This window comes from Corvus hawaiiensis, chromosome 1 (genome assembly GCF_020740725.1).
Source record: "Corvus hawaiiensis isolate bCorHaw1 chromosome 1, bCorHaw1.pri.cur, whole genome shotgun sequence".
Classification (NCBI taxonomy): Eukaryota; Metazoa; Chordata; class Aves; order Passeriformes; family Corvidae; genus Corvus; species Corvus hawaiiensis.
In genome coordinates this window covers 81,249,587-81,268,711 of record NC_063213.1, presented here as the reverse complement: position 1 = coordinate 81,268,711, position 19,125 = coordinate 81,249,587, and the positions used below count along the sequence as shown (strand labels likewise).

Genomic DNA, 19,125 nt, shown 5'->3' with positions numbered 1-19,125 from the left:
TGCTTAAAACTCTATTTTTAGAAGGAAAGAAGAGGAGAAAAGGGGGTTAAGCACAATATTTCAATCTCTCATTACTCTTTTTGGACCTTGTCTTATGGCATTGAATGAAAATGAAGTCAGTTTTCACTCCAAAACCTCTGAATTTTCAAGTTGTCCAGTACTTAGTTTAGACCCCTTAGAAGAGACCTGAAAAATGATGGGGTTTTCTAATGTTATTGTGTAAGCAGATGGTATTCTGAAAGGGTTAATTCAGTGAACGTGAAATCGGCCAGGTTGAAGGATGAAGATAAATTTAAGGGGAGATGATGGATTGTGAGCCAGAACAGAGGAGGTGTCGGCAGAAATAAATGGTTGCCAACTTGCCTGTGTGAAGGTAGCAGCTCCTGATAGAAGAATGGAGCAAACATCTGTGGGCAACAAGACTGGCCAGAACTGATCTGCCAAAATCCATAGTTTCACATTTCCATTGCAAGTGAAAGTCAAATGGAACAAGATACATTAGTTGTGCAAATGATTTAAGAAACAAGGCCTTAAGTACAACAACCAACAACAATGCTCTTCAGTGTATTCTCCCCCTTCCCCCAACAAAAGTACCACCACCACTGGAACTTAACCATTGAGGAACTAGAACTGTCGAGCTTTATACCAGGGAAGATAAGGAAGCCTGTTGGTTTCCTGAACAGATTTTCACCTAACTGGGAAGTAAACTGCATGAGTATTGGTTGTCTTACCACCTGAAATACTTACATCTCTAGGCTTTTCATTAAAGTACAAATAGAGTCTTGGATGCAAGTTTTTTGTTAAGTTAAACTGAAACCTGTCAAAGAACAAAACTCTTATATCTCTACAGATACCTAATCCAGGAGAGCATTTTCTTACAAGGTGCAGTTATCTTGGTTTCATATGAGGAAATAGCCTTTGGTAGCTTGTCTTGCCATGAAAGCCAACTGTTTAGCTTTCTTTACCTAAGTACTTTGTAACTAGCTAAAAAGGCATTTCTTAAAAAAGCTGCACTACTCAGCCTGTTGGATTGTAGTGCCATTTGGAGACCATTGAGAATACTGCTGTTAGTGATGTGCACCAAACAGAAATTATGTATGTTAGGTGACTCATGTGAGTTGGTCAGATAGATGTTTGTGTGACACACTTTGGCATAAACAGAATATCTCTGTAGTGGGGTGGGGTAGTGTATCAAAGGAAATGGATTAAAATGGAAGTTTTACCGATGAAAGCACTAGTAGTTTAATGTGTTTTTGTTAAACAAAGACTAATAGGGGGTTGAGTTGGATAAAGACTTTGGCAAGACAGGAAATTCCCACTGATGCCTCATGCATTGTTGCTTTTAATTTTCCTATTTAGGTATGACACAGGAGCATCAGGAACAAAGGAAATGAGAGTTAGTTGTTGTAAAAGGCCTAAGAAAGCTGTCAATAGAGCTGATGAAAAAACCCCAAGTCTTAGGGACTTTTTTTTATTATTTGCTGGTTTTCTACCTGGTTTAAGACTGGATAGTGAAGTTCTTTTCATCTAAAATCAAGGCTGTATTAATTTCTTCATTACTCATCTAGACCTGGAGTTTGTCTCTGATGTACAAAAGTTTCAGGATATGATTTATCAGAAATTTAAGCACCATTTTTAAAAATGGGCTTCGTCTGTGACATACGTGGAGCTGGAGCCAATTGAAGTAGCGTCCAGAAGGACATAAAAAATAAGGATTTCTTTCTTTTGCCAGTTGAAAAACTGCATGATGCAGGAGCTGCAGTGTGGGAAAGGCCTGGAGGACTGGTCTGAGGTGACTGCGTGTAACAAAGCATTTGCTTAAAATGCTTAGAGAGTGTTAAAGCCAGTTCAGTGTATGCTTTTGCCTCCTAGCTGCTGCTTTTTAAAGAATGTCCACCCTGGGCAATTGAGTTACTTTTTCTGGGGGGCTGGAATCAGTAGCACTTAGCAGTTGAAACAGATTTTTAAGATCAGAAGGTAGTGGCCTGTGGTGCATTGGGGAGAGAGAACATTAGGGGCTGTAGCAGACTTTCAACTGTGCTTGGTAGCCTTGGAGGCCAGCGATGGCTCTGGAGTTCAGCGGGGGCCTGGGCTCTTGGGCTCTGTCTTGTCATTTATTGTGCCTCTCTCTTATGGCTTCTGTCTTGTTTTTCTCTTGTCATTTGCTGTGTAAAAATCCTCAAAGTTCTCTACTTGGCAAGTGAGTCAGGATGGTCAAGGCTTGCCTTTCACCATTAGAATGAAACAACTCAGCTTTTCATCTTATATCCCACTTAAGAGGGTCATGGAAGATAAGGATATGAATTTCCTCTTAAGTTTTGCTTTCTGGCATTGTAGCTTGACAGACATTCAAAGATGCTTTTGCTTCTTCTGAGTTTGATTTGGTGTCTCACAGGGAGCATGTCCAGTGTAGACAATCTCTAGAGACTTTGACAGCCAGGCTTAGTGTCTCTGGCAAGCACACACTGACTGTGTAGGAGAGGATAGGGATGCATTTTTGGGTGACTGGTTTTATTTATTATTTTTATATTTATCTTCTCTTGGCCTCCCTTTCTAAGTGATTTTTTAAAAAACTTTGTTTAGCAACATGGAATTACAATGAGAAGCTGATTTGAAATTAGAAATTCTGGGCTGAAGACAGTGTTTTTCTGTGTTTCCATGGGACAGGAGAAAACAGTCCACACATATATGGTTGAGAACATCTATGTGAAATTTAGCTTGCAATAATCTGTGTTATTATAGATGTGTTGATAAAGACATCCTACTGGGTTTGAATTTGGTGTTTAGTAATAGTAACGTTTTGTTGTCACTAGCAAGGGGTTGGATATAAAATTATATTTTACTATTCGACTGCAGCAAGTCTGTGCAATTTTATGACTGAGATGAATGCATTTAAGTGGAACCACTTAAGTCAGATTTTTTGCCTTATGTATTAAGTGGATTCAGAATTTCCTGTGTTGCTAACAAAACTAAAAACTATAAACTGACAGTTGGGAATCTGCAAATCAGAGCAGGATAAAAATACAAATTAAATGCTTAAATAGTTTCTATCCACTCAGTCTAATATATGTATTGTGAAATATTTTACACCTAAATTCTCCTAGTAATTAGTCATAGAATTACAAGATCGTTTAGGTTGGAAAAGACCCTTAAGATCATTGAATCCAGGCCTTAACCTGGCACTGCCAAGTCCACCACTTACCATGTCCCCAAGTGCCACACCTACATGTCTTTTAAATGCCTCCAGGGATGGTGACCCAACCACTTCCCTGGGCAACCTGTTCCAATTCTTAACAACTCTTTTGGTGAAGAAATTTTTCCTGATATCTAATCTAAACAGCAGCTTGAGGTAATTTCCTCTCATCCTGTTGCTTGTTAGCTTGTAGAAGAGATCAACACTCACCCCACTGCAGCCCCCTTTCAGGGAGATGTAGAGAGCAATAAGGTGTCCCCTGAGCCTCCTCTTCTCCAGGCTAAACACCCCCAGCTCCCTCAGAGGCTCCTCATAAGCCTTGTGCTCCAGACCCTTCACCAGATCTGTTTCCCTTCTCTGGACACACTCTAGCCCCTCAATGTCCTCCTTGTAGTGATTAGGCCCAGAACTGAACACAGGATTTGAGGTGTGCCCTCACCAGTGCCGAGTACAGGGGGACAATCCCTGCCCTGGTCCTGCTGGCCACACTATTGCTGATACAGGCCAGGATGCCCTTGGCATTCTTGGCCACCTGGACATATTTCTGGATCCTGTTCAGGTGCTGTCAATCAGCACTTCCAGATCTTTTCCACTGGGCAGCTTTCCAGCCTCTCTTCCCCCAGCCTGTAGCGCTGCCTGGGTTTGTTGTGACCCATGTGCAGGTCTCAGCACTTGGCCTTGTTCAACCTCGTATTACTGACCTTGGCCCATCAATCCACTCCTGCCCAACCTGCCATCACCTGCAAACTTGCTATTTATTCTTACCCATAAACACTCAACTTTATTGGCACCGTCATTAAGCTCTAGACAATTATAACACTCCTAATGTTCAGGGCTACCTTGCTGACTCTTTCCTTGCCCATCTCTTCTGAAGAGTTTACAGCCATCCATTGCAGCAGTCCAGTTGTGCAAATCATCCCACCATGTTTCCATGATGGCAGCTATGTCACAGCTTTTCTCTGCCCAATGGCTTCCAACTCCTCCTGTTTGTTGCCCAAGCCATGTTCATTGGTGTGATGCACTTAGTTGGGCTATTAGTTCTGTCAGCTTTTTTGGGGCAGAAGCCCTAATTCCTGCGTGACCATTCTCAGGTGCTTCCATGCTTTCTGACTCAAGCATAAATCTTGGCTGCTGCTTGGATCTCTGTTCCTACCTCCTGTGAGACGCCACACTGAAGGACCTTGCTAGTTCACCATTCCTCAAACACTGGTATGCTGCCCCCCAGGCTGATCTCTAGTGAGCATGGCTTTATCAAGTCTAGTTTAAAGCTCTTTCAGAGAGCCCTGATAATTCCTGTGCAAAGATCCTTTTCCTGCTTTGAGACAGGTGTACCTTATCTGTCACCAGCAGGCTCAATGTCATATACACCAACCCATGATCTGAAAACCCAAAAGTCTCTCAGTGACACCAGGCTCGGAGCCAGGTATTGATCTGGTGGCTCTTCCCCTTTCTTCCCTTATCATTCCCTGCAACAGAAAGCATAGGGAAAACACTACCTGTGCTCCTGATCCCCCAACCAGTCATCCCAAGGCTTTCAGGGAGAGACTTCAATCACATCTCTCTTGATTGCCCTTGGGCTTCTTATTGCAATTTCTTGCTACCTCCCTGGAATATAGGTTAATAATAGTGGGTTTTCCCAAGGGCCATACCAGGGTAGGAAGCTTTCTCATTACATCTTTAACCTTGGGCCTAGGGAGGCAGCAGGCTTCATGAAGAAGTGGGTTAAGCTGGCACACTGGGCCTCTGTTCCCTTCAGAAGGGAGTCTCCTATGACAATGATCCATCTGTCTTCAACCTACTCACCTCCTCCCCGTGCTCTGTCACCAAGCGGAGGAACTCCTCTACCTGGGCACACCTCCCACAGCTGTGCTCTCTGCTGCCATATCATCTAAATTCTTGCCTACAATGTAGCATAATTCTATATTTAAATTAAATCTATACAATTGCTTAGTCAAAAATTAAAACATAACAGAGTGCCATTGCTGGAGATGTCACACTACCAGTCAAACTTGAAGGTGACTGTAATGTGTAAGTGTAATGCTCTGGTTATTCTTTCTTTCAATTTTTTTTGGAATTTGCTTTTCATTGTAGGAATTTTGACAGTATGCTGATTGATACTCCCAAAATTCAGTCTTAAGTTGGTCTCTAAATGATAGTGTTGGCATTTAAGATGAAACCACTTTTTAAAAAGTGTATACTGAAGACTAGTTCTGCAAACAAGAATTATGTTATGCTGTGGGGGTCTTCTAACATTTTTAATTTTTCAGGTGGCAGAGATAAGCGTGGAGGTCCCATTCTAACATTTCCAGCTCGTAGTAATCACGACAGAATACGGCAGGAAGACCTTAGAAGACTGATTTCGTATCTAGCATGTATTCCTAGGTAAGCCATGGTCTGATAACCTCTAAGGCTGTATAACAAAATAAATGGGTTATGTTGCAGTACTCCCACAAGCTAGCGAACTGAATGAGTAAAGAACGTGAGCAAATCAATACCAAGTTTTGTCATTTGCTATTTTCAAATTGCTTTTTGGAAGAGAAATAATTACTCTGCCTTGTAAAAGGAAGGCTGCTGGCAGAACTGCTGGTGTGCTTTAGCTGGAAGTAGTTTGTGTCTTGGAAATGGCCATGCCACTTTGGTGTTGCTGTGTTGAAGACTGCAAATACAACTCAAAGGCTTTCAGTACATCAATAATTAGAAACATGCTGGTCATCATTCACCATATGTCTTGTGTGGAGTGTGGTCAGCACAACGCTCCTGTTATTTGTGTTAGATAAGTCATACTGTCCTGATACAGCACAGAAATAACCAGGAGAAGGGTATGGGAAATTGCTTGTAAAGGTCTCAGATAAACCTGTGGAGTGATCTGTGAAAGTACTGATAGCATTGCATTATCAGCAATTTATGAATTGCAGTGAGCTGTTTAAATGAATTAGCAGAAGTCAAATCCAGTGCTAGTGTGTGTGTGTGCATATTTACACACCCATATATATATATATATAGATGAAGTTGCATATATATATGAGATACTTTTAAAAAAGTTACGTATTTTATATGTATCTAAAAAGAGTTCCTTCATATAGAACTTTGCTTTGAGTAGTAATCAAGCTGGGGACAAAAATGATCCTAAGACTCTGACTTTAGGTCCGTCTTGGAACCTGCCAGCATTTGTTGCAGGCTGGAGCAGTGCTGACTGTGCTTGACTATGTTTGTCTATGACCTCAAGCAGCAGTTGTCATTACAGTTGAAAAAAATTCCTTGGACAACATCCCTGAGTGCAGTATCTTCCATGTTTCTGTAATGTGCTAATTTACAGATAGTCTTTACACTTGATGCAATCGAATGTCAGTTTCAGACTGAGAAAGGTGGTTTCATAAAAATAACTTCAAGGCATCTGGCTGAGAGTGTACATGGCCTCTGTTTTGTAAAGTTAACTGGGGGACTTGAGGGAAGTAGAGAAAGGAGAACAGGAAGAAGGCTTGAAATTTTTGCTTTCACATTCAAATGGTGAGGTGTATTCTAGCCATCTAGAGCTTCAAGTTGCTAGAGAAGTTAATAGATAAATATGCATCAAAATGTGTCCAAGAATTTTTTTAGAGATAATTGGGGCGAGAAACAGTCTTCCTTTGGCAAAAGGTGTATGTTAGTTCAGCATCAATAGATTTAAAATTAAAAGAAAGTTAGTGCATGTTCTATACTCTTTAAGCATGGCGAACTTTTGAGAATAAAGGGAGCTTTGTTAAAAGCAAGACTAGTTTTCATACAAGTTATGTTTAAGGGGCTGATCATGCAACTCTAGCTGATTAGAAGTTCCAGCTGGGACAAATATTCCCAAACTTTTGGTCTGTCAGTTATTTGTTGCAGTACTGTTATTTGATGTAGATGAAGAATCACAGGTATCAGTTGTTGGCCAGAGATCTAAAAGCTAAAGTTTACTCAGTCTCACAATTTTACTGATTCTGTAATTTATCTGATTTAAAAATATAGCGAAACTTACATTATCACCACTGAGTGGAACAGGTATTTTAGTGTAGTCCAGGTTTACCAACACATGACCTTGGCTGACTAAAACCTCCCAAGAACAAATCTTGTGATGCTTGGCCAAAAGGGGTTCAGCTTGTGTGAGGTGATGGGGTTCCATGACAGAGGACACACCTGCACTGTATCACACCATGAGGGACCACCTTGGACACCCCAGTAGATGCATGCCTTGTGAATTAGTGGCAAGCAATCCTCAGTTTGGTGCTAGGATAGGGATTGGCTGAGCAGCACTCCTACTGCCATTTGGCCTTTCAATAATGGGTCTGTCTTTAAGCCAGTAGTTGTTTTTGTCCTTGAATCCTATGAGGATCCTAGAAAACATTTTCACCATGGTCAGAAAACTGTACGTTGTAGCCTACATGTATGCCAAGCTAGTTACTTTTAATATATTTTGCTTCTTCCATTGCCATTTTTGGCATTCCTATGGGCAGATGAGAGAGCCAGCATTTATCATAATAAACTCCTTTTTTGAAATGCTGTGGGATGTTTATTTTTTCTTCTTTTCCCTTTAAACTTTTCAAACTTATAAAAATCTTCCACTTCGAGGAACACATCACTTCTTCCAGATCTCCTGTGTCAGTCATAATCCATCTTTCTGCAGTGTGGCCAATAAGACTGTGTAAAATATGCCAGTGAAGCTTCCCTGCCTCTTAGACACTCTGAAAACCTCACCACATGAACTCTAGAATGGCATTTGAATTAGTCACATCCCCAAAAGTGACTCATACTCAAACAATGGGCATTTGGTCCTTTTTCATAGTCTGTTAGCTATGAGGCATTGGTTTTGAAATATTTTCCTTCCTATGGTCATTCTCCAAGGTCATATCGCAAATTCTGCTGGAAGAAAATCAGAGTTTCTGGTGATGGTGGTGATTGTCACTTTTGATCAGTGACAAGAACTAAATGTACAGGAGGTATTGATGAAAAGAAATTAAATCTTCCATTCTCAGAGGAGGTGCTGGGGAATTTGAGTGTAAGGTCTGTCAAGTTTTGGACAGCAAAAATGAGCTCAAATTTTGTAGAAATAGATTGATGGGGTTTTCTTCACAACCATAAAATGCTGTGTTGTCCATTAACTATTCACAAATTGATCCTGTTACAAAAGAAATTTTTCTTTTGTAAAAAGAAGTTTTTCCTCTGCAGACTCTCTCAGATAGTATGGTTCTAAATCTGAGACAGTTTGAGAAAGTTGCAAAGTGATAGGTAAGAACAACTTGCTGTCTTCTGTCTTTCAGAGGATCCCCTCAATCATTAGAAAGACATGAATGTTATCATCAGTCAAATAAGCGTGTGTGTTTGTGTTCTGAAGAGTCAGTTGTAAATGAATTAGATATTGCTGCTTTAGGAAATCGTTTGTTTACTATGTGTGTAAGGTGAGGGAGAAACAAGACTGGACAATGAATCATCATGAATATAAACAGTGGCAATGAAAGGGAATCTAATGGCAGGATATCAAATCAGCAACAGATATAAAGCTATCACTCTCAAGGAGTTTGGCATGGGCATGAAAGAAGTGTCTTGAGAGGTTTGTGAGATCTGCTGTATATGGTGAGCAGTGAGACCCTGAGGAGACCACGTTCATTAGGCAGTGTGGTGCAGTGCAGTGCTGTGTTGGAAGCTGAAACACTTGCTTGATAACCTTTTCTTCTGTTTTCTGCAGTGAGGAAGTATGTAAACGAGGATTCACCGTCATTGTAGATATGCGTGGGTCAAAATGGGACTCCATAAAGCCTCTGCTGAAGATTTTACAGGAATCCTTTCCATGTTGTATTCATGTTGCACTGATAATCAAGCCAGACAATTTTTGGCAGAAACAGAGGACTAACTTTGGCAGCTCTAAGTTTGAGTTTGAGGTAATTTCCCCTATGGTATACAAATTTATAATTATTTTGTGGTTTTAAGTGTCCTCGCTAATGATCAACACCTTTAAAACTCTCAGATAAATTATATTCTGCCTGAAAGGAGAGGTACTTTAGACCAATGGTGCTAGAAGGAAGGTGGTTTTCTTCATGTACTTAGGCTAGGTAATTGTGCATGGTGTTGTTTATATTCTTTTTGTAAGCTGAAGAAAGATTGAATTAGGTTTTTCCTGCAATGGTGAAAACTTAGGTTTTGTCTCTTTATTATCTTAGTCTGCATTATGTTAATTGTGATATCTCCAGCATTCAGAGGAAATCAGCTGAATGAACCGTGCTGTTATCTTCCTGCAGCTTTGCAATACACAAAGTCAAAACTTAATCAAAACATTAATGAAAAGAGTGATTGCTGTTTTGTTCTTAAATGTAGTGAGGTAAGAAAGAAATGTGGGGAAATACCTGCAAGACCTCCTGTCTTCTGCTGATCAGAATTGATACATGAACTATGTAAGAAAAGTTGTCGTGTGGAGTTCATGAGCAAAATGATCAACTGTTACAAAGAGAAAAGCAAAAACTTACAAGGAAATTTCAAATTCATGTCAGTAACACCACTTTTTTCTTTCCATTTTTATTTTTTAGACAAATATGGTGTCTCTGGAAGGCCTTACCAAAGTAGTTGATCCTTCTCAGCTAACCCCAGAATTTGATGGCTGTTTGGAGTACAACCATGAGGAGTGGATAGAAATCAGAGTTGCCTTTGAGGACTACATTAGCAATGCAACCCATATGCTGTCCAGACTGGAGGAACTGCAAGATATATTGTCAAAAAAGGAAATGCCTCAGGACCTGGAAGGTGCTCGCAATATGATAGAGGAGCACTCACAATTAAAAAAGAAAGTCATTAAGGCCCCTATCGAGGACCTTGATGTGGAAGGACAAAAGCTGCTCCAGCGGATACAGAGCAGTGATAGCTTTCCCAAAAAGAACTCTGGGTCAGGGAATGCAGACTTACAGAACCTTTTACCCAAAGTATCCACCATGCTGGACAGGCTGCACTCAACACGGCAGCATCTGCATCAGATGTGGCATGTGCGGAAATTGAAATTGGACCAATGTTTTCAGCTCAGGCTGTTTGAGCAGGATGCTGAAAAGGTAAGGATTGAGCAAGGAGGGTATCAATGGCCGATACTTGATGGACTTGAAAGAAGTACCAAGGCTAACTGAAAACAGTAATTTTTGTCTTTGAAGTTAATCACTAGCCTTTTAATGAGAAATAAGGGACTTCTTGATTGAGAGGCACTCAGGGTCTTCTGGAGTAAAGGGCATGGGATAGTACTTCTAAGCTGTAAGGAACACAGGAAGCTCTTTCCGAAGAAAATTTTAACTGCTAATGACTTCAAAGCACTTATTTTGTTAAGCATTTGTTCCAGACAGATGCATCAAGTAAAGATGAATGCTGTGTACTTTATAAATACAGATGATTAAGGGCTACACTGGTCTTCTTTTTGAGTGATCTTTGGGAAGTGAGTGACAGGCAGTCAACAAAGTCAGAAGAGGCTGACATGGGGAACAGCTTCATTGATGCAGGGTTTGAAGTCCCAGGCTAAAAACTGATATATCTCTTCTGACAGTGCATATGTTATTAACAGGGAACTGAGTGATTTCAGAATGTTTCGGGCTAACCAGTCCCTTCAAATGAGAAAGTCTTTGATTGTCATGGAATTTGAAGAGGAACTATGGCAGGCAGTTTGCTTTTAGATGAACTCAAATAAGGTCTGTTTCCATGTAGAATGGTTTTGCAATCACTTATTATTGACTTGTTACCATGGAACAAATAGCTTTAAGGAAGGGTGGGGAATTTTTCTCTGGGAGTAGTAGTAACTAGACTACGCAGTCAAGTGGTAAGTAGGGTTTTTGTCAGAGTTCTTAAAGTATTCAGATTTCTTAAAGTATTTTACATAAGATTGCCTGAACTGCATGAGACCAACAGTCGGTGTTAAACCAGTATTCTGCTCTCCAGCAGCTGTCACAAGCAGATGCAAGGAGAAGAGTAAAAGCAGAACAAACATGTAAAACTTAACTTCTTCCTGCTTCTTCATTTGTATTCTTCACCCATACTTTCCCTTACCCTCATCCTTTCAGCTCAGGCACTTTCTTTACACTACTGTAATGTTTTCTGCCGTGTTTAAAAAAATAAGTATTTTTTCAAAGTACCATTTAAAGCAAATATTTACTGGATGGATACAGCTGAAAATAGTAGGGACATTTAGAGAGTTGGAAGAAAAGATAAAATTATTACCTATTTCTAAAATTATTTAGAAAATAATGCAAGCTGTTGCTCTAGTGTTGCTCTTTCAGACCCAAATGCATTTTATCGACCTTGGAGCCACTTCGTTACAGAATTAATTATTCTGCATTATAGCATATCTTTCAGTACCTTGTGAGCACCATCAAAATGTATTTTGTTGGTTTGCTTATATTTTATCAAATTGCTTACGTAACTTGGGCTTTAAAAAACTTCTTGTGAAATACTTGAGCCTGTGGGATTGACCTCTGTCCTGCCATGTGGTTGTGTAAGCTCCTATCAGTGTTTTCTATGTTTCTGATTCCAAGAATAAGTCTATATTAAATGAACACATCTTTCTTTTGGAAGGGAAATATTAGGCACCTCAAAATGAGGTTGACAGCAGCCACCATACCTGGGACTGTTTTTCTCTCATTAGCCAGTAAAAAAAAAAAGATTAAAAAGAAGGTTTGTGTAGTATCCCAACTCAATTTTGGATTAAGACCCTTACCTTAATCTACTTGCAGCCCTTATTTTTACTGCTTGTGTCAGATTAGATTTCACAGCTCATGACTTTTTTATCAGTGTATGTCTGTGTTTTACTGAAATGTGGGAAAGGATGGGATATTTGTTGGAAAGAAAAAGGGTATTGCATGGGGAGAAATAAACATGTTCCTTTTGGAGGACTTGCTCAACTTAGTGCAAGAAATTTGGACTGGTTCAGGAGAAGAGAAAGCAAAAAAGGGACAAGGTGGGAGGGAATCTGATTGGAATTGCCCTTCAAGTGTCTGAAGGCAGCAAATTCAGGTGACCTAGGGAAGAGTGGTCACAAGCAGTACCAGTGTGTGTTTTGAATAACGTTCTAACACATCTTCGCTGAGTTCTAGATAAAAAGCTTAAAATTTTAGTAGTATGGGATCAGCTGTCTCAGTTGTCTAAACTTCAAAAGTTTGGTTTACAGTTCTTACCATATTGTGGTCTACTTACAATTTAGTTTGTCATGGACTTGGGACAAATAGTGGATTTGATAATGTTGTTCTGTTAGCCGGCATATTTTGAAAGATCTTTAAATGAATGGTTACTGCTACCGTTTTTTCCTGGACAAACTATTTCAGCTTATCCAGAGAGCAGGTGTGTCCCTTTTGCTTGGATATAGCAAAGATTTCAAGACCATTGTGAGCAGGTGGGGTGTTAAACAGCTCTTTGCTGTGTTGCTTGGTCTTTGAAAACTTTGTTTTCCAGGGCCACTGTTAACATACCTGTGTGCCTTCATTGTCATATAAGGTCTGTCCTAAAATTTATTGGAATATTAAAATACTCCTTTTTTTCTTTTTAAAAACAAGCATATTTAAAGATTACTCATAAATTTCTCTGGAAGAAAGTAACATGTAACTCTGTGCTCACGTATACTTTTAACAATTCATCTAGAAATAGAATAGTTTTCAAATCTGCTGTAAAGTTATGAAGTAAAAATATTAACTTGCTGCCGAAGTACTTGATCAGCATGAAAGAATTTATATTTAATTTCCATGAGTTGCCATTTTCATTCTAAACTGCTAAGCTGCTGATGTCAGTAAGTGTTGACACTAGATAACATAAAAGCTTGGCAACTCAGGGCTGTGCTCCAAGTCTGTTTGTTTACTATGACTTCTTTGTAATAATGAAGTTTACAATTATGACATTACTGTAGCTCATTGAGATAAAGACCTATCGTAAAGATAATAGTAACAGCCTCAGCAGTTTGATCCAGAAAGACAGATTTCAGCAATGATTGGGTTAAAATGTACAGTAACTTACAATGGAAAGAGCATCAGTGTTAATTTTCATGGCCTTAGACTGTATTCTGTGTTCACAGATATCTTACATTGCTTGTCTATGGTTTCTGCCGTAACAAATTATTGAACTTTCTCCTTTCCTTAATATTTTCATGTAGATGTTTGACTGGATCACACACAACAAAGGACTGTTTCTAAACAACTACACAGAGATTGGAACCAGTCACCCCCACGCGATGGAGCTTCAGACACAGCACAATCACTTTGCCATGAACTGTATGGTAAGAACAGGCCTCCCTGCACAGCACAGCTCAGACATGCTGGCTATTTGTTCTCTGTTAAGGTAGAATTTGTAAGTACGTAGACACAGATCAGTCCTTCTTTACAAGTAGTGCAAATTTGTGTTTGAGCAGTGAAGTTATAAAACACAGCGCAAGAAAATAAAGGGTGGTCAAGTACCAAGGTACTGTGATAAAGCAAATTGTTTTGACAAATGGCAGTGTTCAACATAAGCTCAGCACCTCTCAAATACAAGCGTCCAAGCTTCTAGAACCTGGGATGTGTCTTTGAGCACCACCTTGGGTCTTGTAGGAAATTGCAGAGAATCATGTATAATACAGATTTTAGCTCTGCATTCTGAAAGAAATACCTCTCAGGACCTTCTGAATAGATTTCAACTCAGACAAAACGTTCTGAGAAGTAACTGAGCCTGGTGTAATAATTTTCCATGGTTTTAAGAAGACACTTCTCATTTTTGGCACAGTAGAATGGAGCTAAAGCAAACAATTTTTTTGGTCAAATATCATCAGTAGGCTGTAATAAAAAAATTGGATTTTAACTGGCAACGAGTGAAAGCTGTTTACTTTCAGTTTCATGAATTGCTGTTTGAACATGGGGACAAAATTCTCAAGTACATTTTAGGTCCTTTACACATTGTAGGTGTTTAAATAACCTTGGGAGTCTGGGCCTAAATCCAGTTCCTGTTTGTCAGATCAATGAAAGAAGAACACTACCAGTCTTGTTACAAATGAACATTCTTGGCAGTCCAAGGATGGGAATTGAATTAAAGTATGGTTGAAATGATCAACTCTTGCAAGAGGGTTTTTCTGTAGAACAGGACTACTAAATGTGGAAAGTGACAAAATAAACTTAGCTAGGTTGTGTGTCTTGCTAAAGTAATGGCAGGACTAGTAAGGCAGCTCTTGTGTACGGTGCAGCTGGAGGTAAGACAATGGAAGACACGATTAGAGAAGGCACATTTTCTTCTTTTGCAACTCAGCTCTGTTTCCAAAACTTCAAAAAAATTAAAATCTATATGAGCTTTCTGCAAAGAGTAAAGCAAATGCTGGGGGACTTTGTAATTAAGTTATGTAACATCGTATATGGTTTTGACCGTTAGGTTTGGTTCATGGCATGGGGAATTGCTGCCTTATGGAGCACCTTGTTGTTGTTCCTCACTGCTCTGCATATGAAGTAGAGCAGAAAGAAACACAGGATAACAGTAGGTGTCATTGACATGAGAACTTTTGGAACTCAGTAATTTTGAGTGGCCTTCCAGGCAATTCTTGGACTTGTATTCTAAAGGTTAAATTCTTCTTCTGTAAGCCTGTCCTGATATTAGTCACTGTTGTCCTCTTTTCTTCAAATTAGATGACTTTTTTATTTTTTTTTCCTTCTTTCAGACTGCTCGGATGCTATCAACAGTAAGGGAGCACTTGAGTGAGGCAGCATAATCCTTCCTGCTCTGTGTTGCTATTAGTCTTTTGCTGTTAATCTCTCCTTTGCCTTTAGTTGTCAAATGCATTAATTACAGGGGACTTTTTCTCAGCCTGCAAGATGATTTCGTAAAGCGTACAAGGAGTAGTTTGAATTTGGGGCAAATTAGGCTATGTGAACTTTCAAAAGGGTGAAAACGAGCTACATTTTCTTCTGTAGCACAGCCCCTCCAGAAGGGGTTCTCTGCCACAGAACAGGAAAATGTAAATTCAGAATGATTGGTCCCTGGTTTTGATTTAAGCAGCATTCAGATTATCTGGGTTTTATTTGGTTAAATGGCAAAAGCCTTTCATACAGATTAGGGGCAGAGATTAAACTGAATGTAACATAAAAAATGACGTGAACTGATTGAATTTTGGCAGGCTTTATTTTTCATTAGCTTTAACTGGAAAAATGTTGGGCAGTCTTAACTCCTGCAAGCATGTTTAGCTTCTCCCTGACTACTCTCCACATATGCTCTGTGCTTAACAAGCTGCTGTTTGTTCACTCTTCCTGTCAGTGTAACTCTTCAGTAATCAAAGTGGATTTAAGGTCTCTTGTGTGAATACTCTAACACCAGAAGTGGAATTTAACTTTTAACCTATCTACAACCATGTGAAATAATTCATTTGGATGGAGTAGAGAAAGGGAGGAAGACAACTACATATAAGCTTTATTTATTGCAGGAGATTTTGGAGGCTTTTCATTGTGGCCCTAATTGGACCTTAATAGATCTTGCTTTCTAGTCAATTTTCTTAGGCTCACTTGAGGTAGGGAAGGACTGTTCAAAGGATAAATGCTCCCCAAGCAGCTAAATGCAACCTCTTGCGCTTGCTCACAGCTTAAGTCTGATAATTGATGTTGCAGCTGCTTTTCCCAACACATTGTGGTTGCTGTGGGGCACGTGCTCCCCTCCACAGCAGGTGCTACCCTCTGTCAATAGCTGGGTCTCTCATGTCCCCTTCCTTCCCAAGTAACAGTTTGTTTCCAAGAGGTGGAGGGCAACTTCTGCAGCTGCTTATGCCAAACTTGGATGAGAAAGAGTGACAGCCTTTGGGTCAGATGCCGAAATTTTGATCTGGTCTTCCAGTCTGAAGCAAGCCACCTGGATGTAAACCATTGTGAAAGCTACTTACTTCCTGTCGTGGACAAGAGTTAGTTACATCAAGGACAAAGAGAATTTGCTGAATTTTTAAAAAAAAATTTCTTGTAATGGCTTTGTGCCATTTTTAGAATCTTGGTTTTCAGTAAGAACACAAAATAGCTGGAAGTGTGAACCAAATGTTCTAAAACAACGAAGTAAAGAACACATCCAGGGAGGAGATTTAAGTTTACTTTCACCAGTTTCATTAGCAAATGGTATACCTAGGAATCTTGTGTATTCATGTGGTTGCACTTCAAGGTAACAGGAGTAAGTTCATGCAAGTCTTAAGCTTAATACACAGACTGGTTCTCACTGCAATGAATCTGTCCCAGAGAAGAGCTGGATTGGTGTAGTGCTGTGCATTAAAGAGGGACATATGTTTGGTTACCATGGATTAGCATACAGGTTGATGTGACTAAAAGAGCTACTGATTGAAGGATAGTTCACAGGTGCAGCCATAGGTATGTGTCTTCCTGTTAGGGAATTTGAGAAGCTGTGCACTGATAAAAGTCAAGGCTGTCTCTTCACAGGGCAGGTAGATCCCATGTTCCATAACTGCAGGGAAAAACAAACTCTCAATGATTCTGCTCTCTAAAGATGAGGATGGATTTTCAGTGCAATTTTAAAGGCCTGCTTTCAGCAACAGTAAATTGCTGTTGTCAAGTCTGGAGATTTATTTGAGTTAAGCAATACTCAGTTTCAGCTTGATGTTCCCATTTGGGTGACTAAACCAATGCTTCACTTCTCAAAACAAGTTCTTAGTACCTTTTAAGGGAGAAACTTTCAAATAAAGCATCATAGGAGTTACAAGTATAAAAGTTATGTATTGAGTTTCTGAACTGAGAGAATAAAGTACCCATGATTATATGATTAGTCTGTCTTGCATGCAAGAGTAGGAAAGACTGATTATGTGTCTGTCCACTCTTTTCCTGCCATTTTCTATACATCTGCTGGGACACAAGGAAGACAAGAAGTCATATGAAATACAGGTGAAGAGTAGGATGTTGTCTGCTTGAACGTTTTCTGCTCTTGTTGCTAGATCAGATGGCCTTGTGTTCATTGCAGTTTAACTGTGCCTCTCCCTGCACTGAGGAGGGTTAAAATGCTTGAAGAGTGATGCAGGCAAAATGAAACTTTGTTTGGAGAAAACTGACACATGCTACTATTAAAGGATGTGCTATGACTGCTTCTTGTCTCAGTGTTGATAGGACCATGAGTAGAAGTTACATTTATTAACCATAATCCAAAAACTCCTATGTCAATTGTAGGCGTATTGCTAAGTTGATTAATGTTCTCAGAACAGGCTGTTTGCATACACTAAACCATTTTATCAAGGTAGTAATCAAATACTGAATGCTATCCAAAAAGAGAGTGTCAGAGATGAGCACTGGTGAGAGCTTTGGGATGTTAAAATAAAAATATGAGCACTGTGATTGACTATCACTAGGTTTAGAGAGTTAAAAGTTAAAAGTCTTGCTCAAATCCAGACACAGGGACTGGTACAAATGAAAGCATGAAGTCAGGTGAGGTAAAATCACGTTAGCTTAGAGGCAGTGTAATTTTTTCCTTCTCCTCTGTACCACTGACATATTTCACCCTTGAGATTCTTTTTACTTTAAATATGTATTTTTGTAACCATACAGATTTGTCACTTGAGATAGACTTAAGCACCATGTGAATTCTAGACTGCCCTTGGTCCTCAGGATTTGGGCAAATGAGAGCAAGACCACAGGTGTACATCCCTAAGAGAATCTTTATGGTGCCAGAGCAGTTAATGCTTAGACACAATGTGTGGATGCCGCCAGCCTGAGAATAGACTGAAAAGGTAAAATGAGTTCAAGCTGTTTTTGGCTTCTGAGGAGCACTCCAAAGTCAGCAAGACTAAATAGAACAGGCTAGATGTGCAGTCCTTAAGAGGGAGGAAGCAAATAAACAGATTTTAAAAAGCACTCAGCTACTGAGGTGTTGATACAGCAACAAGTATGTTCATGTCAATGAATCACAAACTAAAGGAATAGACAGTGGTATTACTGAAAAGAAGCAGATTTTATTTCACTCTTGGTACTTTTTGGGGTGGCTGAACTTCAGATTTGTAAAGAAAATGCTGTGATTCAGTTGGTCCTACTAGAGAACTAGGTCCAGTTTAAAGCCCCATACTTAGTTCTGTAATGGGAAACATCTACATGAAAGTGATGTGGCTGTAGGGAGAGTTTGAATGCATGGGCATTTACTATGATTAAGTAAAAGTGGGTGAAAAGTAAAGGAGGAAAGAAGGTAGTGTTGGTGTTGGACTGTATAGTCTTGCAGTAAGATTCCCCAGGTCCACTGTGAAAAATGTAGGAAAGAGATGAGAAATTTGAAGGAAGTTAGAGTGAAATTATATTGCACATGTTCCAGTGCTGATAGCAATGGTTAAATAGTTACCTGAGAATACTTAGAAGATCCTTTTAATTGAAGAACAGGTTAAACACTTTCCTTAATTGCAGCTTGGATGTTGCCAAGTTTATATTTTTTCAAGGGAATAGATCAGGTTTTACCTTTAGTTGTCCTGCAGCCCTTATCGTTGGAGTTTGTATTCCCAAACCGAAAGTTTTACTGTTGCTTCAAAAATGAGACTAGAAGAAATGTTAGAGAACATGTAAATCACTAAAGCAGGTGTTAATTCATACATTAATACTACACCATGTTTGGTGGTCATTTGTGTGTGAAGTGGCAGATGATTTGAAAATTCCATTGCTAAATTCTTTCTATCACAGTAAAATAGTTCCAGCTCACTACAGTCCATATAGAGGTGCCACTTACGATGCTTACGGGCCGTGTCACTGAGTTGCTGGCATTTAAAACTGAATGCGTAGTAGTCTCTGTGTCAGAAAACTGCTGTTTGAAATCTTGGAGCTAAACAAACATTTTCTAAGTGGGCCTGGGAAAATCAGGAAGTAAAATGGAACCTTCAGGTTACCTGCCAGCTTTATTTTGTGTGAGTGTGGTAGAAGTTCAGTTGAGCTGGTAGGCTGTCACCTGTATTTTTCCTGTGTATTTGCCTTTCAGGCATGCATCAAAGAATGACGCAGCACAGT

At 39.6% G+C, this 19,125-nt stretch overlaps 1 protein-coding gene across 5 annotated transcripts in view; it reads left to right on the top strand.

Moving 5' to 3' along the window:
* The window catches only part of TRIO (trio Rho guanine nucleotide exchange factor), a 248,096-nt gene that overhangs the window by 69,633 nt on the left and 159,338 nt on the right, over positions 1-19,125 (top strand). For all 5 annotated transcript variants that reach the window (XM_048311675.1, XM_048311683.1, XM_048311700.1 and 2 more), the window contains exons 3-6: positions 5,461-5,575; positions 8,895-9,087; positions 9,730-10,242; positions 13,308-13,430. In XM_048311675.1, the coding sequence (XP_048167632.1) occupies positions 5,461-5,575; positions 8,895-9,087; positions 9,730-10,242; positions 13,308-13,430 (944 nt within the window). The remainder of the gene's footprint in view (positions 1-5,460; positions 5,576-8,894; positions 9,088-9,729; positions 10,243-13,307; positions 13,431-19,125) is intronic.